This window comes from Thamnophis sirtalis, unplaced genomic scaffold, assembly GCF_051295495.1.
Source record: "Thamnophis sirtalis isolate CommonGarterSnake01/CBP01778 unplaced genomic scaffold, rThaSir2_p1.2 scaffold_6, whole genome shotgun sequence".
NCBI classification, from domain to species: domain Eukaryota; kingdom Metazoa; phylum Chordata; class Lepidosauria; order Squamata; family Natricidae; genus Thamnophis; species Thamnophis sirtalis.
The window spans coordinates 32,699,545-32,726,429 of record NW_028261386.1 but is presented as its reverse complement, the minus strand read 5'-3'; the positions used below and the strand labels follow the sequence as shown (position 1 = coordinate 32,726,429).

Genomic DNA, 26,885 nt, shown 5'->3' with positions numbered 1-26,885 from the left:
ACTCTAAATCACACATTTTAGTCTAGTCCAGTGTAGAAGTGAACTCACCTATGAAGCGCCACATGGGAGATCCAAAATGGATGATTTTACACCTGCTTTCTTTTTCTCTGCTATTTTACCTGCTAAAAATCTTCCACTTGTATAGATGATACTTACCCTTGTACATAAATAGTAATTAGAGGTGAAACTGGCATTAAAGAATTCAAAAGACCGACATACCAACCCATTTCACCATTAGATTTAATCAGACATTAGCTATACACAAATGCATCTGTGCATATATTCTTTTTAGTGCATTTTCGGTCTATGGACTTCTCCCAATGTCTTATCAGACAGTGGCGGAGCTCCAATTATGGAATTATTCATTCAGGCACTCATAAAACAGCAGGGTTTGTAGGATTACACTTTTGACTGTTATTTTGGGGAGCTGTTTTTGTTTTGTATCAGTTTTTACACATTCTGTACCTAAACATTATCAAATTTTATTTAAGAGGTTTTTGGGAAGAACATAGAAATCAAAGAAAAAGAAAAATAGTAAAAAGTGGAAAAAAACCCCATTTCTATCAATAAGGAAAGTAATAAACATTATTGATGCACATTTGAAAAATATGCACACGTAAACCCAGGGATGGGATTCTGGCAAACTGGTAGTTGCGGTAAACAGTGGAGAGCGAACCTGTTCGGGCCCACTTGCCCACCCAGCTCCATATCTGTTTTTATCGGGAAACAGCGAACTAAGCACACACACGCAACCTGCATACATGTGATCGCTGCCGTCCCTACTATGTAATCAGCTGTTCATCACAACAATGGGTAACTATGCATGCATGCAAAGCAAACCGATTGTTACACCAGTAGGATCCCACCCTGCATACACATCCCTTACATGGCCTTCTGCCATTCAAACCAACCCTCCATACAAAACATGTAGTAACAATAAATAGCTTTTAAAGATTACAGCACCACTGTGCAAGCAATAGTGATTTTCTAGGCTAATTATGCCATTAATTTCCAGTCATTTTCCAACAACCTTTCAATTATATTACCGGGTCAATAACTGCCCCACACCTCATTGACACCTCTGTGTTGTATTTCTTTAATCAAAGCAATGCATTAATATGGGGAACCCTACACAACTGAAGACCTTTATTGACTTGACATAAAGAGTTTGTGAAATTTATTCCCTGGCCAAATGTTGAACATTCCTCAGCTGCAAGAACACAGTTTTAACTGTCTTGGTATCTGGCATCTGAAGAGGATTTATTGTCAGTCAATAAGAAGCTCACCTTCTAGCAAGAAGATAAAAAAAAATTCATTGTGCCAGTAAATAGTTTCTAAACACGCAAAAATTTATGATGCAAGGAAAGAGATAAGATGGTATGGAAACAGTAACTTATCCCCCGACTGATGTTCAGCAGGTATTCATTACTTTTATCTTCTATTTTGGTCTTTATTTCATAATATATTTCTGGTGTCTCTAATGCCACCAGGTACCCAATCCCAAACGGAAGGACATAGTGGTAATAAGCAAGTCTGCAGTACACTCTTTTATTACACTGTGTTTCCTGTTCAGTTAAATGCCTGTGTCCATCTTCCCTCACTGATTCTTATGTCTGAACTTTTGGTCAGGACGCCTACAAAGCAATATCATCTTCTCATCTTTTCAGCATCAATCCAATCATGCCACATCCTGGGAGAATAGGGGGTCTAGTAGTAAGACCAAAGGGCCTATTGCCACTGTAAGCCAGTATTAGAGAGGAATTAATGTTGTCAGGCACGCATTGGCCAGTCTCCCTGCCTTTTTACTGTCCACTTAGCTTAGCTCTATTACAAGGCATGCCAGCAACTAAAACCGAGACACTACAGGTAGTTGACTTACAACAGTTTATTTAGTAACTATTTGAAGTTATGGCACTGAAAAAAAGTGACTTAGGACCAGTGGTGGGTTCTGGATTCCGTTCCAACTGGTACCGGCGTCACCCACATGCACGTGCACGGCACGTGCATACACAACATGTGCATGCGAGGCTTCCGGTACCTTCCGTGACACTCCAGCTGCTCAGCGGAGCGCAGGCACTGTACGTGCCATGCACATGCGCGTAAACCTTAAAAGACAGGTAAGGAGCTTGGGCGGGCGGGAGGGCCCTCGGGAGCACCGTACCAGAATGGTATCCGGTGCTCCGGGCTGGCTCTGCTACGCCCATACCGGGGCATACCTCCTGCAACCCATCACTGCTTATGACCATTTTTCACACAACCATTGCAGCATCCCCATGGTCATATGATCAAAATTCAAATGCTTGGCAACCAACTCATGACAGTTGCAAGGTCCCAGAGTCAGATGCTCACTTTTTGCAACTTTCTAACAAGCAAAGTTAAAGCAGAAAGCAGATCCATTTAACAACCAAGTTACTAATAACTGCAATGATTCACTTAACAACTGTGACAAGAAAGTAAAATGGGGCAAAACTCACTTAATAAATATATCTGTTGAGATATTAATAAATATCTCAATTAGCAACAGAAAGTTTGAGCACAATTGTGAACTATCTGTATTTGAGTGTTTATCAACATGGCCAGAGGATTCATATGAATTTAGCCCTTCTCAACCCCATTTGTATATGTCTTAAATAGAAAAGTGGTTGAAGTGTTTATAAACTTTTAAACAGAGATATTTTATTTGGTCTTGTTTCTATTGGGATATTGCTTCTGGTTTTATGCTTGAAACAGAAAAAAAATAGAATTTAGTTTGAAGAATTAATAATTGTATAGTTATAAAACTGGCTTGTAATAATTATAGGTAATATAAAAAGTGGCTTCAGCAGCTTATCATCGTGAGGAAGAATGTTGTCTCCCATTTTCAGTAAGAGGCAATCTGTTTACATGTTAGGGTGGCCCTTAAGTCAAATGTTTTTAACCTGGGGACTTTGCCTGTGTGTGTGTGTGTGTGTGTGTGTGTGTGTGTGTGTGTGTGTGTGTGTGAAAGAGAATGTGTGTGTGATATTTTTATAAATAACTAGCTGATAACCCGGCATTACCTGGGTATTTATTTATCCCATTCCTATGAGACAGGAATGTCAATGTCAAGTGGCAATGTAAGTGCGGGCATGGGCTGTCCTCCCTCCTTCCATGAACGTCACCGCAATTCCTGAAGAGGCAATGGAAAGAGTAACTTCTCCCCGAGCCCTGATTTTGGTGACAATTAAATTTATTAAAAATGTTTTCCCTGTGCCCCCAGAAGCGTAATTTCTAATGTTGGATTTTACCCCTTACCAGAGGGAGCCCCCTTGTGGAGCATTGTGAAGCTGTTGCCATGGCTACTCCACTGCACTGTACAGAAGCTATTTTAAGACAGTACAGTAGAACCCATTTTAAGGCACAACAGGTTGTATCTTAATAGAACAGACACCCCAAGTGGTGTTAGGGGTGTCTTACCTCCACAGTATGTTTCCAGAGAGTAAGTCATCTGTGTACCAAGTTTGGTTGAAATTGCTCGAGGCGTTCCAGAGTTATGCTGGAACACCCACGCACACACACATTTATATATATAGGATGGAGTGCTATGTACATTTGCTGCCTTGAATAAATAGATAGATAGATAGATAGATAGATAGATAGATAGATAGATAGATAGATAGATAGATAGATAGATAGATAGATAGATAGATAGATAGATAGATGATAGACAGACAGATAGACAGATAATAGACAGACAGACAGATGATAGATAGATTCAAGGCAGCAAACATACATAGCACTCCATCCTATTTTCCCAGCAACCACCCTATAAGGTGGGTTGGGCTGAGAGAAAGTAATTGGCCCAAGTTTACTCAGCTCAACTCGCCCAAGAAATTCAGAATAGACCATTCTTCTTCCTGCTATTTTATCTAACAGTCATATGAAGTCAGCTGTGAGAGAGTGTGTAGTTAAGAGTTTTTTTCCTCTCACTGAACCTCCTGGATCCATGACAATTTGAAATAAATCTCCTCTGACATTCTGCTGCATGTCGCAACATGATGCCTTACAATCAGCATAACTTACATTTTTTAAAAATCAAGTAAGTATCATTTAGATGTGGACACACAGCAGTCCTCCTCCTCTGCTGTCTCTTTGGAGGAATCAAAATGAAATGTATTTGATTTTTAAAAAACAAAAATGGAGTTTCACAGCACACTATCACTGCAGTGTGGCAAATACAGAGACATTGTTGCTGCCGCTTCCACCTTTCATGCTCTCAGTCGGAATGAGGCATCAAATATTTATGCTCACTTCTGTTAGCCCAAAAATGGCCTCACTGCATTTTTCCCTGGAGTAGAACTGCATTGTAAAAAAAAAAAAAAAAGAATTGATCTGTACAAATCTGTAGATCTGTAGAAATTTGGGAACCATTTGTAATCTAAATCCAGCAGTAAAGAACCAGGGTAGTAAAATGAGAAGCAAGGTAGAGGCAGGGGAAATAGTTTGAGCAGGGTATCTGGAAAAAAATAGTTGGAAATATAATTTGTCCAGGGAATGGGGGTGCATATCTTTTAGCAGTGAATACTGCAAATATGACAAAATAGGATTTAAAAAAAGCAAGAGCTCTATAAAGAGGCTTGAATGAACCTGACAGGAGTATCATAAGCCAGGAATGCTGTATTAATTTTTGCCATATGTATACTAGTAATTCTACAAAGCAGTGTAAAATCTGAGTGTCATCAGTCTTTACAAATGTCTTGCACAAGCACACAACCTTTGCAAGTAAGTATAGGAGCTGGTCTCAAGCTATTTTAACTGTGATGGTGCATGTAGAACTATGCACTGTAGATCTTATTATTTGAGGAATAGCTGTTGATAACGTAATTTGAAAGAAAGATACCCTCCAATCTTCTTTAAATTGCTGCATTTTATCCACATTTCTTAGTCACAGCAACACACAAAACAGCATCTTCAAGAATCTGCCACTTTTCTTAAAATGCATAGCACACAGAGAAAAGAGGCAGGTCTTGATCACAATGCAGCATTTTTCATCCTGCCTTCCTGCAGACATCCCTGAAAATACTGTGTATTCATGGTTTTTGACTATCACTCAAGGGCTGGAATTTACAAAGATGAATCGTAACTATTTTGTATGGGAGGGGGAAACTATTTCACAATAAATCAGATCACTCATCCATTTAGGCCAATACTGTCTCCTCTGACTGGCAGCATCTCTCCAGGGTCCCAGTTAGGATCAATCCTTGTCTTTAACCTAAATTATTTTAATTAAGACGCTCTCTTCACTGAGAGGGCAAACTTCCCAAAGCCTATGCTCCACAGATTGATCTGAATCACAATTCCCATCCTCCCTGACTGTCTGTTCTGACCTAGGCTTCCCAAGAGCATGAAGCAAACTCCTTGCCCTGACAAAAACCCTTTATTAATTTACTGTGAATTCTGTTCATTCACATCCAGCAAAGTCTTTCAAGGGAGGATTTACAGTCACAGACCTTATCTGGCTTGAGAGCTGCCAGGCCAATACCTGCAAAACTTGGCAAGGAGTCTCAGAGAGTCACAAACCAATTAAGCAAACTAATTGTCTCCTGCAAACTCCACTCCCCTTTCACTCCCCTCTTATTTCCTCTGGGAGGGGCCATTCATCGTCCAACTGTGGCCTTACTCCCAAGTCGACCCCCGTTCTGTAGCTGTTCCCTTTGTTTGGCAACTCTGCGCATGCGCACACTGGGAAAAGGGTCCAGTTGTTTGTCTGCCTCAGTGATGTCTGACTCTGAAGGCAGCTGATAACAGGCATACGGCTCTGCCCCCCTCTCTGCCTCCGACACAGAGCTCTCATCAGAGACTTCCCAAGATTCCAGGACTGGCCCATGTTCCTCCCCAACCTCCTTACTGTCCAAATCTGCTGCCAGCTCTGCCACCACACTATCATAACAATGGCCATGCCAGCCATTAGTGAGTGAGTAGAAGTCCTACACTTCAAGAGAGTACCAGATCGGGAAGGCATGGTATTTAGGACAGGGCTTGTTATAGTGAGATCTCTGGCAACACATGCATGCATTTATTTGTTTCATAAATTTCATTTATTATCATTAATAAATTCATTTTTTGAACATATAGTGAGCAAAGGCAACAAGAAGATATTTTACCAAGAACACTTCCAAGAAACTTATTTTAATTTTGGAATGACCACTGTCATCGGTGTCCACTGGAGAGCAAATGAATAACACATGTATGACTCTGTTACACAAAGGAAGTAGTTGCATCAGATCTCATGGTAACATGAAAAGTCCGCGCCATAAGGTCAAGTCACAGAGTTTGACATTTTGATGTCATCATAGTTTGTTTTAGATGCAATTGATCATTGACATGATCTATGTTTCATACCATTTTTATTTATTTAAATTCTAATTTTTTGAGTGGGAACTTGCAAAAGGTGTAAGTTATCTGAAAGCATCCATACTGCATTCAAAACATTGCTGACCTGAAGTAATTTAGGTCCAGCATATCTGAGAGACATGTGAGGAAATTCCTTCTGGCTGTTGAATGAAATTATCCTATAGTGAGTGACAGAAGAGAAATGAATATCTTAACAATTATCAAACAGCATAGTTCATTCTTTATAAAAGTAGAAAACTGTATAAAGGTTCAGATGACCTTGAATCAGTTCTATTTTCTCTCTTCTTTATGTTCTGAATTAGAACAAGATGGCAGGGTACTTTCTTCATAGACTTCTCCAACCTTAAGCCAAGATTCTGAAATGGAGTATGTTCTTAATACATCCAAATATAGTAAAAAGTCTTGTAAGCAAGTAGGTATCGGCAACTGGCGGATGCGCTGGTCTGATCGCAAACAAACACTTGTTAAAAGTGAGCGAATCTCCAGGCGGCACAGATGAGACAAAGATGGGATATGATCTGTCACAAGAAAGAAACATGCATTGATCAGAAGCAAAACAACTGAGTGTTTCATAAACCTTCTGCTTCAGTGTCAAAGGCCTTGCAGAGGGAGGCCAATACCTTTGCTGACTCAAGAATTACACTTGGCTTCTGAGGGGTATGCCCCAGGCTATACACCACAGAGTAACAGTCCAGAGCAAAATTAGTTTTTATTTCATTTAATTCCAATATATATAGCAAATAATTATTGACAATTAATGTAATGTAATAATTCTATTTTTCTGTCACATTAAAAATTATCACTGTTACCAACAATTTTTGGTGTTCTGGGTGACATGGCCAGGACTTTGGGGAACTGCTGGTTTCACTTCTGTAGTTTACAAAGAGAATAACAAGATAAGGGGCCTCATAGAAAACTTCTAGTCTTGAACTGATGTATTCCTTCATGAATTGAAGGACCTACTCTTAGTCTCAGCCATTCTTTGACTTTGTCTCTCTTGAAGGTACAGACAATCTTCTGGACTGGTACCTGGATTTCCTACTGTATACAATAAAATTTGTATATTTATATTTCCTCTTTGATAATGATAGGAAAAAGGGGGTTGTTAATTATTTACCGAATAGGAAATCCTTGACTTTCTCATGCCTAATCTTCAAAGAAAGCTACATTCAGGACTAAAACAATAAGAATAAACTGTTTTAAAATTAAATTAAATAAGATCAAAGGACAGCCATTAACAAAGCAGGGCAGATTTAACTCAGGACCTGAAATAAGGGTAAGCAGTAAGCCTAAGTGTTGAGACAGCAACTTTTCTTTTTTCCTTCTTTTTCAATCAGGTTTTCTGATTTATTTCTCTATTTCATACATATACTATATGTGGGTGTGGCATGTGTGCAGATGGATGGGTGGGTGGGTGGATGGGTGGGTGAGAGGGAGGGAGGGATAGATTTAGATGTGTAAAACTTACATGTCTAATGTTTTTAAATATGGAAGAAAACAGAACTGAAACTTCAGATACCAGGCTCAAATATAAGTTGAAATAAGCCAACTAGGAAGGGATTTGATGACTCGCTTCAAATACCTGAAGATATTCACATAGGAGAAGGCTATTATCCATTGTCCCAGAGAGTATGATACAATAAATGGATTTAAATTGAAAATTATAAAGCTAACAATATTTTGATGACTGGGACCAATTACTGAAAGAGGTGGTAAACTCTGGTTCACTGGATATGTTCAAGTAGGAACTGGATAGGCATGTAATATGAATGCTTTAATCTAAATTCTTGCACTGACCGAAGGACTGGATGGCCCCAAAAGCTTCTTCCAATTTTATGAGGATTGGAAAAAATTTGCACTGAAAGAAGCTATGGAAAATATTTACACTGGTTGGAAGGAAAAGGAAAAGGAAAGGGAAAGGGTGCTTTAGCTAACATTCTCAAATAAACAGGCTCATGTTGAAGAACAACTTATTTCCAACAGTTTTTGGTTACAAAGAAAACAATAAGGAAGGCAAGAATCTTTATGGATTGATCAAAAATATTTTAGCCTTCAAACAAGTACATTTGTTAAGATTTTTCTTCTGTTTATACAGAAACTGTGGGAATGCTGATTGGGAAGCTACTTTGCAGAGCTGTTACACACCCCAAAGACACAACTTTACATATAGTCCTTGACTTACTATCACAATTGAGCCCAGGATTTAAGCCATAAGCCATTGCAATTCCTAAGTGAGATGCCCACGTGATCACCTTACTCAAAAACTACAGTCCTGATTCTACTTGTTGGGGTGATTAAGTGATCCCGTGGGTCATTAAGCAGAGCAAAAAACTTACCTGCCAAAGGGGGAAGTGGGGGTCAGGCAGTTCCCCTCTGTCAGCAGAAGGAAACTGTAGCACTGGGCTGGAGAACTCCATTCAGAAATCCAAGCAGGATTTTGGCATGAAGTGTTTGCAGTATGGTGCATTTGGAGCCAGCCCCCAGAAATGAGGGAATCCTTTCATTTCTGGAGGAAAGCTGGATGCAAATGGCTTATGCTTTAAATGCCCTTGGCAAAATCCTGCTTGTTTGAACTTATTTATTTTATTTCGTTTGTCAAACATGTAAACAGGTATACGTATAAACATAAATATGAACACAGTAAATGGGTACGAATAAATGGAGGATAGGACAGGGACAGTAGGCATGCTGGTGTGCTTATGCATGCCCCAACAGACTTCTTAGGAAAGGAATGGGGTGAGGTCAACAGTAGACAGTGTAGGGTTGAAAATATAGGCGTTTGGGGATGTAACAATAGAATCAGGTAGTGTATTCCAGGCATTGATCACTCTGTTGCTGAAGTCGTATTTTCTGCAATTGAGTTTGGAGCGGTTTACCTTGAGTTTGTATCTATTGTTTGCTTGTGTATTATTGTGGTTGAAGCTGAAGTAGTCATTGACAGGCAGGATGTTGTAGTAGATAATTTTGTGTATTATACTTAGGTCAGACCGTAAACGGCGTAGTTCTAGTTTTCCAAGCTCAAAATTTCAAGCCTGGTGGGATAGGGTATTCTGTTGTGAATAGAGGAGTACTCTTCTCATAAAATACCTCTGGAATCTCTCAATTATATTAATATTCGAAATACAAATGGTTAAGCCCTCCCCGCCCTCCAAAGCACACACTAACCAATTCAAATGGAAAAATTTGCATAGGAAGCAGAAACTTGGATGGAGTTCACAGCAGGCTGAGGTGGGCTGAAGATATAACATAATTCATTCTTCCCTCTCCACCCCAGCACAAAGACAAGCGAACTTGTCTTTGTGCTGGGGTCCAGACTCAGACCATCCCAGCTTTCCCATTCCTGAATATAGGGAAAAATTTGGCTTACTTTAATTCTAGGAGCAAAATTAAAAAGAAAACTGCAAAAACTGTACACTGTCTAGAAAAACAGTTCTTTCCGTGTACTCTATAACTTCAGATTTAACCTACTGGAATCCCAGTTAGCAGGAAGAACAAAAGTGAAGCAGGAGAATAGATGTCTCACATAATGTTCATTCAGAAAAACAATGGTTTAAAAACCTTCTGGAAACCCAGAGATGGAGCACCCACAACTTCTGAAAGAAACTATTCAGATTAATTGTCCTGTCAGGAAATGGTGGCAGTAAGAATTGTTATCAGTTACCCCAAAGTTGAAGGTGAGGGCTGGCATAAAATTCCTACCTTCTGGTTTCAATTCTCACCCACCCACCCGTCTACCATCAGTTGGATCTTCTACACAGGTATATACACAAACATATTTTGTGTATCTGTCTCTCTATGTATACATGTACACACACAACACATGCACACTTTCAGAGCAAAAGGGAAATATTCAGGATTGGCTGCAGCTGGAATTCACTTTACTGAAAACATGAGGAAGAACACAGTGCACAGGAGCTTTAAATGGTGATCATGCATAGATATGCACATATTCTTTGGGTGTTCATCTTAAAACCAAGGTCCATATGTGTATATGTTGTTGTTAGTTGCGAAGTTGTGTCCGACCCATTGCAACCCCATGGACAAAGTTCCTCCAGGCCTTCCTGTCCTCTACCATCCTCTGGAGTCCATTTAAGCCCATGCCTACTGCTTCAGTGACTCCATCCAGCAACCTCATTCTCTGCATCCCATTCTTCTTTTGCGCTCAATCTTTCCCAGCATTTGGCTTTTCTCCAGTGAGTTCTTCCTTCTTATTAGGTGGCCAAAGTATTTGAGTTTCATCTTCAGGATCTGGCCTTCTGAAGAGCAATCATGGTTGATCTCCTCTGGAACTGACCAGTTTGATTGCCTTACAGTCCAAGGGACTCACAGGAGTTTATGTGTATATATACAGTGAGTGATATTGGCGGCAGTTAACTGAGACCCATTTCAGAACATTACCCATGCAAGAGACATAAATTGGTTAAGATCATATATTTGGTTTCTTTTATTGAGATTCCTCTGCATTGTATCTGAAGGCTATGTGCTCTAAAATGGTGCTCGGGAAGGTTATTACTTTTTAGCTCCAGAATTAACTAGCTGGGAATAGTTAATTGTGGGTGTTCACTTTGCAAATTAGCATATTATTGGGGTTATTTAAAATAAAGAGAGCGATAGTAAAAGTGAGCAGGAAAAGTAAGAGTGGTAGAAAATAAGGGTGATGATTTGACAAAAGATGTGGTGATGAATCCCCCCTGGATGAAGTATGGAGAAATTCAGGTTGGAACTGAAAGAAATAAAAATAAAAGTGATAGCAATACTCAATTCCAGGTGTGCCTATTTATTGCGAAAGGTGCTAGTTTTATGGGTTCACATATGCTCAAATATTTGTTCTCATTAATCTCCTCTTATGTTCTTCTATAAAGGCTTACCTTTGGATCCCTTAGAACATAATTTAATAAGCACTCTGCAGGATCAAACCAAAAAGCTATCTATGTCAGCATCTTATTTCCCACAGGGGCTAACTAGAGGACTCTAAGAAGTGCATGAGTAAAATATCCTGGGTTACTCTTATCTTTCCACAAGTAATATTCAAAGGTATACTTGGATATGGAAAATTTGCATTTCAGGTAGCTAACAACCATTTATAAACAATTAATGGCTTGGGGAAAGATTGGTGGCAAATAAATTTAGCAATAATAACTATTAATGTTCTCTAAATCTGTATTTGTTTGAGGAAATCATATTTTGCAACAGCAAATGCAGATTAATTCTATTTTGTGCAGAATCTAACAACAAACACAAACCTTTTCCAAATCAGTATTTAGATGACAACAGGTAAAAGACACTGGGTTAACAAATATATCAAGCCAGTTCTTGCTGTACACCACAGCAGTATGTTTTATGTTTTCAATGCACCACAAAATGTTCAAAATACTTCTATGTAGCCCCCAGAAACCTTCAAAAGTATTATTAAATTCCAATGTTTAATGTGACAGAAAGGCAATTAATAAATGAATGACTAGAGACTAATATTGTATTTAATTCTAATAGCATAAAATATATTTTATCATACTTCTATTTAATTCTTGAAGTCAATGTATTTTGGAATGCAATCATGTAAGTGTTCACCGAGAAAGCTATGCATCCTAATATTTAAAAAGAAAATATTAAAACGAAATCAATTCAAACCATACTAACAAGCGTAAGTTTGAATTTTTAAAAGAGATTTTTAAGCAGAAAAAAAATAAGAAAAAAGATCTAGTTGGCAAGCTGATAGAGACCATAAAGTGAGATTAATTAAAGCACCATTCAGGCAGAACTCTCTCCATGCATTTGCTGAATTTGAACACAAAAGAAAAGAGACATTTTCTGATCAGAGGCTTTCCTAACCTTTCCATTATTAAAAGATGGTATTTCAGTCTCCAGGGTATCTAGTTAGCAACTGATGATTGCAGACTATACCTGCACTATTCTCCCTGCCTGGCAGGCAGTCTGCAGCTTCACTGTTGTCTGCAGTAATTGGATGACCTTTATTTCCAGAGCAGGATTAAGCAGAGCCACAGGATCATTTATTAAAAACACAACAGCACACTGGTTTCAAAAGTCTAATTTGGAAGAAAAAAAAAGCCAAGTTACACAGATGCCACTACTACCTCAACACTAGCACCTACTGTTTAGGAAACCTTCTAGCCACTCAGCATATGGCCTGGAATAATCTAGATATTCCCATAAGCTCTCTACTTAAAACTAGAAAATCCAGGATCCTTCAACTTTCAAAACATTTGCTTCATCAGTAATAATAAATGGTTGTTCGTGGCACATTAAGATGACCCTGAGATACTATCTATACATTTGCTTTATCTTTTGTGTATCTTTTTAACTCACAAAAGCACCAAGGTGCTGCTACGGATGCCTCACTGTGACAAGGGGTATGTTCATGGGAGCAATGTGCAAAGAATGCTAAGAATCAATCTCAAGAGTGCATATTCCCAGCAGCATCACTCAAAGCCTGAAGGTCATCCTAGTTGCTCAGCTAAAACAAGCCGACACCTATATCAGGCAGCAGCAATATTGGAAAAATGTGGAAATTGTTAAATACCATAACAAGGCATCATTTCATACCATGCTAAGAAAAGCAAAGGTAAATCACTCCTATATATTATCAAAATACAACAAAAGGAGACAATATAAAGTGATTGACAATATTTAATATCAAATGATCATCCCCTTAGGTCAGATTGCAGTCAATATACTACTGAAGAAGAACTAAGGATTTTTCAGAATATTAATAGTATTTATGATGTGGCTACATTAAATCCTTTGGAGTGTCTAGTAGCTGGTGCTGTCATGAGGGCGGGGGGAAGGATGCAGAGCTGCATGAACAGAATTACAGTGAGAACTTGAAATGAAAGAAGCAGGAATGTTTCTAGGCCTAGGAAACAGAATGATAGAAACTGAAAAAAAGAAAAGTTGAAGTCTTGACAAGATCTCGAGAAGAAGAATGCCAAACAACTCTTAAGAAGGATTGTTACAATCGCACTTCTAGATCTTGAAGATGGAAACATACACAGAAAAGGCCAATAAAGTAAATTATTTCAGGATAAGTGAGAAAGTAAAGCACTATCAAAAATGTACTTCAATGATTGTCATCTATTCCATCAAGCTGTAGTATAAAAATAGGAAGCTCACAACTATTCAATATCCTCATACAAAACCTAAATAAAAGAAAGCCATAGTCCATAGCAAAGCAGTCCCCAGGTCAGAAGATAAGTTGTATATTCTTTCCTTATTTATTCAGGCGTAGGCTTAATATATGTTGAGAGAGCATGGATTAGAAAAACATGGGCATGATTTTGAAATTGGAGGAAGCAATCTCAGTAGCCTGAACTACACTGATGATACTACTCTAATACATACTCCAATAAATAAAGGACTGAAATGAAACAAAATAACAAAAGTCAAGGCCCACTGAAAAAATGAGACTTAAATCTAAGACTTAAATCTAAAAAAGACCAAACTAATACAATAAGCACAGCAACCAACCTTAAAATTGACAATGAAGACATTATACAGGAAAATAGTCGGTTTTATAGAATTGATTATCAACAGTTAAGGAACCAGCTGTAAGAAATACACTTGGTGAGTAGCAGTAAAGCAGTAAAGGCCTTGAAAAAGATTTTAAAAGGCCGTAACAAAGATCAGAACTGTACAGGCAGAAGTTTTTCCTGTGACCTTCTTTGGATGAAAAAGTTGGACTTCAAAGAAGCAGGACGAAGAGTATTGACAGTGTTCAAAATAGAATAATTAATACTTTATTTGCATTTATATTTAAATGCTCAAAATAGCTCAAATGCTCAAATGTTCAAAATAGAATAATTAATACTTTATTTGCATTTATATTTAAATCAGCATTATGCTCTCTGAGAGCATGTATATCAAGGCTACAATCCCTTGTATTATTGACCAAAAAACTATTCGTTATTTAGACATTAATAAACAGGCCATAGAAAAATAAGCTGGCTCATTCTTTGCTTACCAAAATAACTACAGGGTTTCCACATAGAAGTGGCCTTGTGGCTGGAAAGAACCTGCTCCACATTCCAGGGAAGCCTCTTCCAATTAGTAAACTCCAGCAGGAAGTTCAGAGCATCACTGCTTACAGAGAAAATCCTAGAAGTGAACAAAAAGAAATTACTATAAGAACCCATGTATCATATTGAATAGTGTCAGCTTCTGGTACAAGAGTTCAAGAGTTCAAATTCCTAATCAGCCATGTAACCAACTGAGTGATTTAAGGCCAATTATTATCTTTCAGATAAACCTATAATACTCTCAGTTCACAAAAGAAATATAAAGATGAGTAGTAGTACATTTTAGAGGGTATTAAGTGATGTACTCCTAAAATACAAAACTTTATTTAACTGGGAAATATGCCATATCAAATATATCTTAATAGAATTCTATTCTACTAGTACTCTGTTCATTTGAATAAAATGAATTTAATACCGGTCTCCTGTAAACTGAGTATTTTTGCAACAGATCTTCACTACATAATGCTTGCATTCTGGATATTAATCAGGGTGGATTTGATTTAAATCAAGTTGATTTAAATCATGATTTAAATCACTAGTAAAAAGGCTTGATTTAAATCAACTCAATTTAAATCCTAATTTTTAAAGAGCAACTGTCATCTCTGTCATGCAATGGCTCCTTCTCTGACCCACTGTTGACTCATTGACAATCTCATTCACTCTAATGGGATAGCTGGTGATGCAGCAGTGATACAACAAGGTGAGGGACGCAGCAGGCAGCAGATGAGTGGATGCCCGCTAACAAGCACTGCCATGATGGATCTGAAATTACAGATGCTCTTTAATATTATATTTATAAGCTGCTTAGAAGGATTCCCTTTCATTTTTACTGCTTGCTCTGCCTCCTCGCACTTAGAGCCTGATGGTGCAGATTAATTTCTCTCCAAAAAATCACACAGATTATAGTATACATAGATTTGCCAAACAGTGGGATAAAGGAATATTCTTGAACATTGTTTTATGATTTATCTCATGGTTACTGTGAAATTGTGTGAATGCATCAATGCAGGTCATGTTATCTCAGCTTGCAGAGCTTGGATTCATTGAATGAGTTTACAAACAAATGTAAATATTACAGAATATACAGCCCCATGCTATGTAACTAAGCTCCATTTCATGCTGAATAAACTAAATCATTAATGTATCTTATATAGAAAACTATCTTTAGATAGATTTTTACTCTAAAAGCATTTTATTAAAATAAACCTGGTTTGGGTTTGGTTTTTTTTGAATCATTGATTTTTATCCACCCTGACATTAATACATAACAAACATACATGTACTCCACTTACAGAGTATGTAGTAAATTATTTAAAAAAATCATATTGCCAACTGGAAATCCTAACTTTGTTCAACTACTGCAATCAATCAATCCATTCTCTCATACATGCAAGTGAAGAGTATCCACAAAGGATCAAAGCAGTTGACAGAATCATACTGTATTTCTTGTAACCTTTGATGATATTTGGCTTCAGAACACAAGGCTCTTTTTATTAGTTTAGAATGGCTGTAAATCTAATGTATTCTGCAACAAGATGACTTCTGCCCTTTATAAGCAAAGAGAAGATATTTGGTCCTTTCTACGTGGGAAGGAATATGCATATGTTTCATTTTTTTGTATTTGTTCAAAGTTTTAAGAGTGCAGCATAAAGCAATTTTCCCTTTCACTGGAAAAAAAATCAGACCACCTGCTTTCACTGAGGAATCAACAGTTTGAATTTGACACAGAATTGCGAAGGACCAGCACAATGGTCTTCAAATTCACCTCCAACCTCATTGTCTTCCAATAATTTACTTTTGTTCCAAACTTTCTCCTGTTCTAAGATCTGATGTTCTAAGGTGTAGATGTAATAATGGTACTAGGGAGTTGAGGAGCAACATCATATGCTTCTTCCCTAAATCCCCTTATAACTTTTCACTACTCCCATTAGAACATTTAATCATGGTGCAGCTTAACATAATAATCATGGCTAAATGCTATCCCGAGTTTGCTCTTCAGTAGGCCTAAGGCACAAATAATTTTCTTTCATGTCATAATTATCATTAACAAATGCTATTTGCCCTAATTCACATATTTTCTCTGTAGTACAAATGCTCCCCATTTTCAGCATTAACTATGGTGTTGTGTTACATCAGCACGCGTATTAATGCAAAACCTGATTATCAGAGCTTGACACTGAAAGCTGAAACTGGTTCACAGAATTAACTTCTCTATCAACCTGGCTTATTCCACTGGGGAAAACATGCAATTTGCAAGTTCACTTCCAACAGCTTTAACCATAATTATTTACTTAGGTCATAGAGTTTCCATTTTGTAGTTCTAAATCTTAGCTCAGGTTATGAATTCTAAGTATTAGCAGTCAGACAGAGTCAGGTGGCAGAATCCCAGAAAGAGGGAATAGACTGATATAGGATTTAAGAGAAAAGCCTGTATTTTTTTCATACCATTTGAAGGATATGCTAAGATATGCCAAGCTACTTATTTGATAAATGTATATAGCCACCTTTCCCACAAAAAAGACAGATGGCAGATAAATCAATAAATGCAAAGGAGCATTCTATTAATTTGCTGCAGTTACAACAGTAATATTGATATGCAACAAGCCCAGATAATAACATGAGACTACCTCCTGGACTCCCAGGATGCAATCACACATACATAATTCAATTTCTTCATCTTTTGTTGTTCTATTCCAGTAAGCTTTTTAACTACCTACATTAAATTTCTCTCTTAATTGGGCATAGAAAAACCAAACTAAATCCCTCTGCAGTTAATTATTCTGTTGGTTTCATCCTAAACTGTACATCTTCCTGCATTAATGTCTTGATAACCAACTGTTTGATTGCTTTCCTAGCCCAATTCAAGACACTCACAATGGCATATAAGTAATGTACGACACTATAACACTATAGTGTCCAGACATGCTGTCTGCTTCAGACATGCTGAACATATAAAAAAACTTTTCATGCTTGTAGCCCAATCCTACTCTGCCAGATATTGAACAAGGCTCTGAATAATGTATTCAGAACATTGCATAATAGGTATCCACCTGAAGTGACTACTACACACATATGAATATACACTTGTAAAATCCTTCATGGACACACAAACACAAGCTGATAAGATCTATATGTCCATGTTACAGAAGCTTCGTGTATGTATATCCAAACATATGCAACATTCCAGACATAATGAGACTGAGGACACTACAATATATGAGACAGAAGTGGGAAAAACTTACTATCAGAATTTACTGATCTGCAAGCTTGTGGATTTCTGACAAACAACTTTTAATCATAGTAACAACAAAATTACACATCTCTTATTTTTTGCTATATGAATGGATAAAAGAAATCTGGTAATTGTCAGGAATGCATTCTAACTTTAGGAAGGGCTTGGCAGTCAGTACAGTTCGGGTATCAACTCCAAATTAAGGCCTCAACATTCCATAATCCTAAATAAATTTGTTTCTGTAATTTGTTTTATTGGTGAATTCCAATTTGGAAGGGGATTTGAAATTTGAAATCCTACCTGAATTATCCACTTATATTCAAGATAGCATTTCCACACAATAATACTGAGTAACAAAAGCAATTCCTATAAGATGTATGGATGCATGAATGAACAGATGTTTGTATATCTGTATGCCTACAAAGAGATGTATGTAAATATATTTACATAGTGGTGAGCTGGAACCAACTTGCTGAGTCAATTGATACGTTTTCTTAATTTTGTGAGCTGGTTCACAGCAGAGGTGAGCCTCAACACTTAGTACATTACTGAGCTGTTCCACCACTAACAGTAATAGCAATGGAGCCAGCAGAGCTGTTTCTTAAAACATTTAGCAGCACACCGGTACACATACACAATCATACAGTATACTTATATGCCTATATTGTCTTGCTTACCAATCATGAAATAGAAGATTCACAGGATTAAACCCAGCTAGCAAGAGTGAGGGCAGCCATTCTCTGTAGTCACGTCCTGCACTGACCGCGTACTTTGAAAATTCTGCCAGATGCTGCTGACATGGGAGCTTGCAATCCTTCCTCAAGAAATGCCGAAATAAACCATATCTTCTATGTAGCAGGCAGAGGCCTAAATCTATTTCAAGAATTTTGATTCCGTACTTCAGAAGAATGAGAATTATTTCACTTCTGCAAGAAATGTACAAGACATGTACATGTTACACCTTGCAAGCCATTCAGAATTGCCTTGTGGTGAGATGGGCAGCAAATAAATTTAATGATAACCCCAGTAAGACACTACCGTGACATAATTGTGGGGCTTGTGTGCTCTGAGGAAGATGAGAACTATGCCAGAGGTTCAAGCATACTGGGCAGGTCTCATCAGAGGAGTCAGATATACAGTGTTTCCCCGTTAAAAAATATAGTGAAACATAAATTACAGACATCCATACTGGCGCAGTTATTACCTGGGTTAACAAGGACGACGCCAGAAGTTGGGAGTTCCTGGACATCTAGTGAAAAATGGACTACCGAAGTCCGAACTGTTAGCCAGGTTCAACAGTTTCAGAGTTACTCGAAGTAAAGTTGCTTACCCATCACAAATATACAGTGATTGAAAACAAAGAATGCAGATATTCTTACAGATTGTTACATATCAAGTCCAGCAAGAGGATATTTGAAACAAATGGATCAGTTCTGGAAAGAACAACGACCAGAATAAGAAATAACAGAAGAGTGGCCAAAGCAAAGCTATGTAATGATATCAATAATAATAGGTGACTTGGGTACAATTTCATTACAACTGCAACACCACTTGAATATCATTGACATTGGCAAATTCACCAGCAAGTCAATTTCAAAAGGCAGCTCTACTCAGAGCATCTCTCATCCTGTGACAATATGTGTAATTGTGCATGGAAAAACCAAACTAAATCCCTCTGCAGTTAATTATTCTGTTGATTTCATCTTAAGCTGTACATCTTCCTGCATTAATGTCATGATATGATAACCAATTGCGCAATTGTTTTCTTAGCCCAATTCAAGACCCTCACAATGGGATATAAAGTAATACTGGACACATTAAAATTCAGTGATTGTAGTCTGCTTCAGACATGCTGAACAAACATATAAAAAGTGGTGTGCCAATAAATATCCACATCTGCCTATCCATTGGAAAGGACTCAACAGGTAGACCAAAATGCCCAATCTAGTCTGAACATCTGGCTGACTGTGCAACAAATCATATTTTAAAATGGCAACACAGTATTTATTCAAACATTTTTTCCAGAAATTAACCTGTAACCTACTAGTTAGTTAATTTGCTAGATAGCTGATTAATTCCTACTTATTAAATAGCACTAGGTAAGTGGATGGACCTCTCTACACCATCCATGAAATTAGTTGATCTCTTTGAATACAAATGCCTGTCCAGCAGAATATTTCAACGAACGATCCATAGAGGTCGCCAAACATGAACTGAGAAGTGAGTTTCTAGCTACAACAATCTTTCCAACACAGAGCCCTCTAAAAAGCTCTATATTATTTTGAAAACCACTAAGTCCCCTTGGTGTGCTATACAGGACAGACTAAGCAGGGCAGGAGACAATGATCTCCAAATGGATGTGGCGGCCAGGAATTTGAAGAAAAGTGGCTTATCAAATCCTTTGGTGGATTCACAGTATTTTCTAAACTTGTCTATAAATGGTGTGCTTTTGTATATGTGTGAGAGAGGGAGAGAAACAGAGAGAAGCTGCATTAATTACATCTCAACTAAGTTGCTATTGCTACAATTAGGAAATGCAATAAATACAATCTGAAGGACTCCTGTTCAGAACATCCCATTCTACATCTTCTTTTATAGCAGTTAAGGTTTTTTTTAATGTTTCTTGAAACTCTGGGATTTCCATGAATCTGCCAATCTTTCCCTTTTGTGCAGATAATGCTGCTTTGCCTACATAAGCAACAGCTTTCATCTCTCAGCACTAGAAATAAAAAGATTTGTTTACTTGTTACACTTCAATGCAGTGTGTGAATTGTAAGTATGGAAAACCAGTTGTCTGCTTGTTCTTCACTTTCCAGCACTTTCTTGCAAAGATCAGTTCAGTGGTTATCATACATTACAACTGTATACCTTATCATACATTATATACTAAAATACAGTATGATGGAGATAGCAACTTGAATGTTCTCAATTTTGTCTTCCCACTACCTCATTTTTCACGAATTATTATTGACAAACTGTCAAATTATCTTATCACTGAAGAGTTTCAGCAAAACACACATTACAGAAGAAGATAGTACATAGCCAGGAAATACTGGCTTAGCAATATCTATTTGAACATATTTCAACATGGCTCTCTTATTTCAAAGTAGAATATGGGCAACTTGATGTTCAAAAATGTTTCAACTAACCCACTCTGTAAATTAAATGCAACGGATGTCCCTGAAGAATGCATATTAGCATCTTAATAATATGCCTTTTAAAAATTTTAAAAAGGCAGTTTAAAAATAAGAGAATACAAGAACAGCCATTTTGAGCAAAAAAAACCGCTGTAAAATGATTAATTTTATTCAATTTCATAAATCATATCAAGTGTTCATGAGACATAGCTTTCAAAAAATATATAACAGAAAGAAAGAATTCTGTTCAAAGGGAAGAATACCCCTTAAAGATTTTTTACAAGGATATTATATGCCTAGAGATGACCTAGTACTGGGATTTCTGGATGCTTAGAAATATGTTCAACTAAGTTTAGCTAGGCTTATTCCTAGATAACTCTGAAAGTGCGATTTAGTGGTTTAGAGTGAATGTTCTGCTAAAAGAAGAGAAAGCAGTATTGAAAATTTAAAAAAAATTTTTTACATAACCATAGGTTGAAGAGTCAATAATGAGTATTAGAGAGTAAAGCAATTACATGAAGTTTGCAAAGTAATTAACTCAATTTATTTTGCTGGATTTTTTTTTCACTATTCTAAATCCATTTAAAAGCCTATTTAACATTTGGTGAACAAAATATGCCTAACCTGAGTAATTCTTAAAACTTTTCCCAGAGTAATTGAACAAAAATATTTAATTTTGATTAACAAATATATGTTGTGTTTTAAGTGTACTGATCAAATAAATTCAAGACATCTCTTTGAAATTTATTTTTGCTGGAATATTTCATAAATATGTAAATATTTTATACTGCAAATCAATAATGTACTGTATATTTATGTATTTGTTTTTTATTTTTATTTCTTTATCCCACTTTTATTATTTTATTTATAAATTTAAGGAAGTAAACATATCTAATATTCCTTATTCCTCTATTGTCCCCCCAAGAGCAACCTTGTGAAATGAGTTGGGCTAAGAGAAGGTGATTGGCCCAAGGACACCCAGCTGGCTTTCATGGCTAAGGCAGTACTAGAACTCACAGTCTCCCAGTTTCCAGCCTGATGCCTTAACCATTAGACCAAACCATTAACAGTTCTCTTGCACATGAATTCGTTTGACTGGCAATAGATGCCAGAGTTTTTTTATTATGATTCCCTTCAACTGCTTGTGGAAGTATAATAAATGATGCATTATCTTTTTTTATAAAATAACAAATATCTCAACTGTGTGGCCCTACTTCCTTACCCTTTCATTTAGGTAAAAAGCATTTCAAAGTTTGTCAACAAGTTTCCTATATCATGTGAGCCCTCCACAAGGTTACAATAATATTGTAATCTGATATGGAGAACAATAATTCCTTAGTTTAATAACAGTTCCATAAAAAGGATCAATAACAGCAGAAAAGCTTTCCCAAACTATTTCACCTTCCCATATTGGCTGATATCTCCTGAAATGTGAAGCTGTATGTTCTAAGGCAGTGGTTCTCAAAGTGAGGTCTGGGAACCCCCAGGGAACCCTGAGATCTTTACAGATGTCACATTTAACTTTAACATTTCTCTGTTTTTATTTCTAACACAATAAATATTGCAAGATATAACCCACATAAACAAAAGCTCTTTGGAATCCTCCATCATTTTTAAGAATGTAAAGGGGTCCTGAGGCCATTATGTTGGTGTAGTGCTATTTTAAGGCATTTCCAAGCATCTACTTTAACAGGCACACTAAAGTTGAAATATTATCTGAAAGCAGAAAGTTTGAAAAAGCTTTAATACAAACCAGTTACCACTCCCATAATATTCACCTTGTTTGCTAGGTTGCTTATTCTTAAATTTTATTGGCCACCCATCTTACCACAGGTTTATAGTTCCCATAACTTTCTTGTCCTATAATAACTGCAAAGAACATACGCACCCTTTCTGAAAAGCAAGAGACATTGGTGATTTGCAGCCAAAAACAGGAAAAGACTGAGCATCCGGACTGTAACCTTCTTTAAGCAAAAGTTCCAAGCAAATTTCCTGACCACTGTAGATTGCAGAGTAGACAGGACTCACTTTGCCTTCAGCATTACCACAAACCCGGTCAGTAACTGGTATCAGCATGCGCAATATACTGCAAAAATGTAAAATGGATGTTACTGTGCAAGCAAAAAAAAAATCTTTATTACGTATCTTACAGATGAAAATATCATTTTCCTGACCTTAAAACGAAAACCATCATTTGCTACCTTTTAATGTGTTCTGTATAAAACTTGAATTCTAGCAAATGATAAGAACTGGCTGATGTCATCTGGATTCTAAAACTAAGTAGGGTCCCGTCTAATTGATACGAGGCCTTTGAAAAATACCAGCGCTGAGACAAGATATATTGGTTTAAAAAAATCTCAGAAAAGGCAGTGGCAATTAAACTCAATTTTGCTGCCAAGAACATTGCATAATTTCTTTCATGCTGTTAATAGCAGTTGAGATGGATTCAAGGGCTTCCATAGTGGATAACTGAGCCTATATGGTTAAAAAGTACAAGGTTTCAAACCTTTTCTTTCAGAGGTGGGCCCATCTTTTGCTTTGGAATGGCAACATTTCATCTTGAGTCCCCTGTGTAATTTTAGTATGTGTGAGAAATAGGACTCTCAAACCAGCGTTGCCTTTTTAAGCATTTTTAAAAAAAAAAAAAAACAAACAAACAAGCAAAATAATTGCTGTAATGTAACCTCCTGGACATCTACATATAGGCATGCAGCTGGATTATCTACCCTTCCTCTTTTTCTATTGGTGATAGACCAATCTCACCAGAAAAAAATACAACCAAATTTTATTTTAAAGACAGAAATGTTAAAATGTATTCCCATTTAATTTTTTTAAAATCCAAATGGTGAATGAGAAAGATAAATGACAGGCCTGTTCAGATTGCAATTAAACAGCTGACTGAAAGGAAGAATACAAAGGATAATGCAATATTCTAGACAGGCAAGATGCTGTTTCTCATTCTGAGAGAAAAAAGAAGACGGGTTAGGTATTTCAAATTAATATTAAAGATTACATAAACATCCCAGAGAAGATTTGAAATCTTCATATGCAATATGATAGGTTGAAGACTGAGGTTACATGTCCAATTCGTCAGAGAAATAACATTAGACTTTAGCACCACAAAGAAGTATAAATCAAAAGCCAGTGCAATGTTAAACAAGCCCCCTTCTTAAACAGATGTTCCCAGTTCTACAGCTACTTACATTGGAATATTAATCCCGGGTTTTCCCAGTCTCAATTCAAATTTTGCCCCCAGATTGTAAAAGGAGAAGAACTTTTCTTTTTCCAGCAGAGGGAGAAGCTGAGGTAACCATACTCTATAAATGATGCTTCTTTATCCTTTTAAAACCTTAAACAGCACCTAGGTTTTGGGAACAAGCTTTTACAGTAAAGAAATCTCACTGATTTTTTTAAAGCTTACTACAAAGATCAATCTAAATTTTAATACATTGTGACAGAGATATATTTTATTTTTAAATCTATTTTCTCTTCCTTGATAGCCCTCTTTTAATCTACCCAAGTTCCGTAGCTTGGTGTATTCATTCAAACAGCATTCCAGACATATGTAGCCAAACATTCCCTTCATCCCAAAACCACATTTCCTTCACCACTCTGGAATTTAGAGGTAATCCATACCTAGCCTGGAAGAAAGAAATCTTGCCTTTGAAAAGATTGCCTGTTATGCATTAAATAAAACGTCTTTGAGGAGAAACTCAATAAAATTACCTCATAGGTCTTAGTGAAGCTGGGACAGATATTTTAAATTATAAGAAAAGGGAGGCTGTCCCATTAGATATTGCTTATAGTGTCCCATTTTCAGGAGATGGGGGAAGCTGAAGCTAAAAACCATTGTTTTCCAACAACTATTCTTTGGAACAGATTTCCTATAGATGTGTTTATCACACTTGGCAATTTTAAAATGTGTAAACTTCAACACCCAGAATTCCCCATGGGTGGCATCTCAAAGTTGCCAAGTTTGATAAACACTGCTCCAGATGGCAGCTCCAGTAATACTTTTCCAGAAGTTTCCAAAGGCTGGATGCGAGAGAGAGTATGAGAAGTGATTCTTAGTCATAACTATTTTTATTATGTTCCTCATTTTTTATTCTTACTGTTATAGCTTTGGGTTTTTTAGTTGTCTTGGAATTCTGAAGTTATGAAACAATGATTTTAAGCTGCTTATTTCTTTTATTTTTATGCAAATGTACTTGTATTTTTTTCCTAACTGGGTTGCTTCTATTCTACTGTATTTTTATTGTAAGCCATGGTAGTCCGAATGTTTCTCCAAAATACAAATTTAATACAAAATCCAACTGATTTTAAGTTGAGGTTGTCCTCAACTTGCAACCAGTTGCTTAGCAACCATTCAAAGAAAAGGCAGACTCCCTAAAAGCTAACAACATGTTCCCAAAGTTACAGCTGCTGCAGCACCGCCACAATCACTTGCCATCAGGACCAGCCACAGAGATACTGCAGCATCCCACCCGCCCCATCTATCTCCCCCTATCCCATCCCCCTGATTCCACATCTTCCACGTTACTCTTGTGCTCATTTTTTGAAAATCTCCAGAACTCCATTCAGGTCAGGGAAGCAAAGCAAACTGCTTTGTTGATGGGCTGCACAGTGCAATACCAGAAGACCCACCATCTTCTCAGCTGCCACAATTTGCAGAGCTTGGACAGTTTGCTAGCTGGTTCTGGGATTGCGCGGGGCAGTCCAGCAACAAAGCAGCTTGCTTTATTTCCCTTTATGAGTTCCAAACATCTTTGCTAGGTAAGTGTGCAATGGGTAACATGGGGTGCGGAGGAAGGTTTGGGGCAGTGGTGGGATTCAAAATTCTTTACTACAGATTCTGTGGGCGTGGCTTGGTGGGCGAGGTAGGGGAAGGATACTGTAAAATCTCCATTTCCTCCCAATCAGCTGGGACTTGGGAAGCACAGAATAGATGGGGTCGGGGCCAGTCAGAAGTGGTATTTAGCAGTTGTCCAAACTACTCAAAATTTTTGCTACCTGTTCTCCAGAACTGTTCAGAACCTGCTGAATACCACCTCTGGTTTGGGGCCCAGTGGGCAGCACTCTGAGGGGTGGGAAGCAGAAAACCAGCTGTCTCATAGGAGGGGGAGAGGTCTTAAGAGTCCCTGGAACCCATGTGGCACATTTGTTTAACAACCACATCAAGAAGAGCAGGGATGGACAGTCCAAACTGAAGCAATCACATGGATGCTTCATTTAATGACTGTCACAAACTCTAACCATAATGGACAGTCTCCATTACCCTCATGATTATTTAGACAGACAGACAAACAGATTTAAAAGCTGCCCAAGTCCTGGTTACTTAGGGCAGCTTAGTATCAAAAAATAAGAAAAATACAGAAATTGAAATAAGAATAGTCCAAACAAATAAATGAAAAATCCATCTAACAGGGACTTAAACATCCAAGTGTCCCAAAGCCTGTGAAAAAGCCAGATCAATAATAACAATAACAATAATGACCCATTATTTCTTCCTAAGGTCTTGCATAAATGATGCATTTAGTGTCTTGAACTGTTAGACTGCCTGTGTGATTCCTGTAACCACATTTGAGAAGCACAGAACCTGCTCTGCATGCAGATGCTCCAATTTCTGACAGTTGTAATTTAAAAAATGAAATGTCAGGAAATGGGAAAGAAAGTGTTTTGGTAGAAAGCTGCTGCTTCTCAGATTTAGCAATGGACAAATAACCTGATCAGATGAAAAGCTGCTTTCTGTATTCCTAAAAGTTTATACTTTTCCCTGTTGCTAGGTGATTATCTACAAAATATTTTTTTTCATAATTTACTGTGTGTTGTTTCCCATTTGGTTCACAAATACATGAAGGTACATCAAATACCTCAAAACAGGAATATCCAACCCACAGCCCATGCGCTGCATGAGACCCTAGACAGCTAGTAATGCGGTTCCACAAGAAATAAAAATAATAAAAAATAATGGAAGTTTGTTATTTGTATAAAGGTAAACATAAAGTTCCTCCTTCCAGTTATGTCTGACCCTACTAGGGTGCAGTGCTTATCTCTGTTTCTTAGCTGCGGGAGTCAGTGTTGTCCGAAGACATTTTTGTGGTCATGTGGCCAGAA

The 26,885-nt window shown here is 37.3% G+C and overlaps 1 protein-coding gene across 8 annotated transcripts in view; it reads right to left on the bottom strand.

The window, feature by feature from the left end:
• ASB3 (ankyrin repeat and SOCS box containing 3) overlaps nt 1–26,885 on the bottom strand; it is a 72,602-nt gene that overhangs the window by 12,679 nt on the left and 33,038 nt on the right. For 4 of the 8 annotated variants that reach the window (XM_087717536.1, XM_087717538.1, XM_087717535.1 and 1 more), the window contains 4 exons: nt 22,660–22,857; nt 18,312–18,560; nt 14,348–14,481; nt 6,014–6,890 (listed from right to left, as the gene is read on the bottom strand). In XM_087717536.1, the coding sequence (XP_087573662.1) occupies nt 6,643–6,890; nt 14,348–14,481; nt 18,312–18,560; nt 22,660–22,857 (829 nt within the window). In that variant the 3' untranslated portion in view covers nt 6,014–6,642. Of the gene's footprint in view, nt 1–6,013; nt 6,891–14,347; nt 14,482–18,311; nt 18,561–22,659; nt 22,858–26,885 lie in introns of those variants that run through there. The other 4 variants (XR_015696918.1, XM_087717534.1, XR_015696917.1 and 1 more) reach the window with 4 other exon arrangements.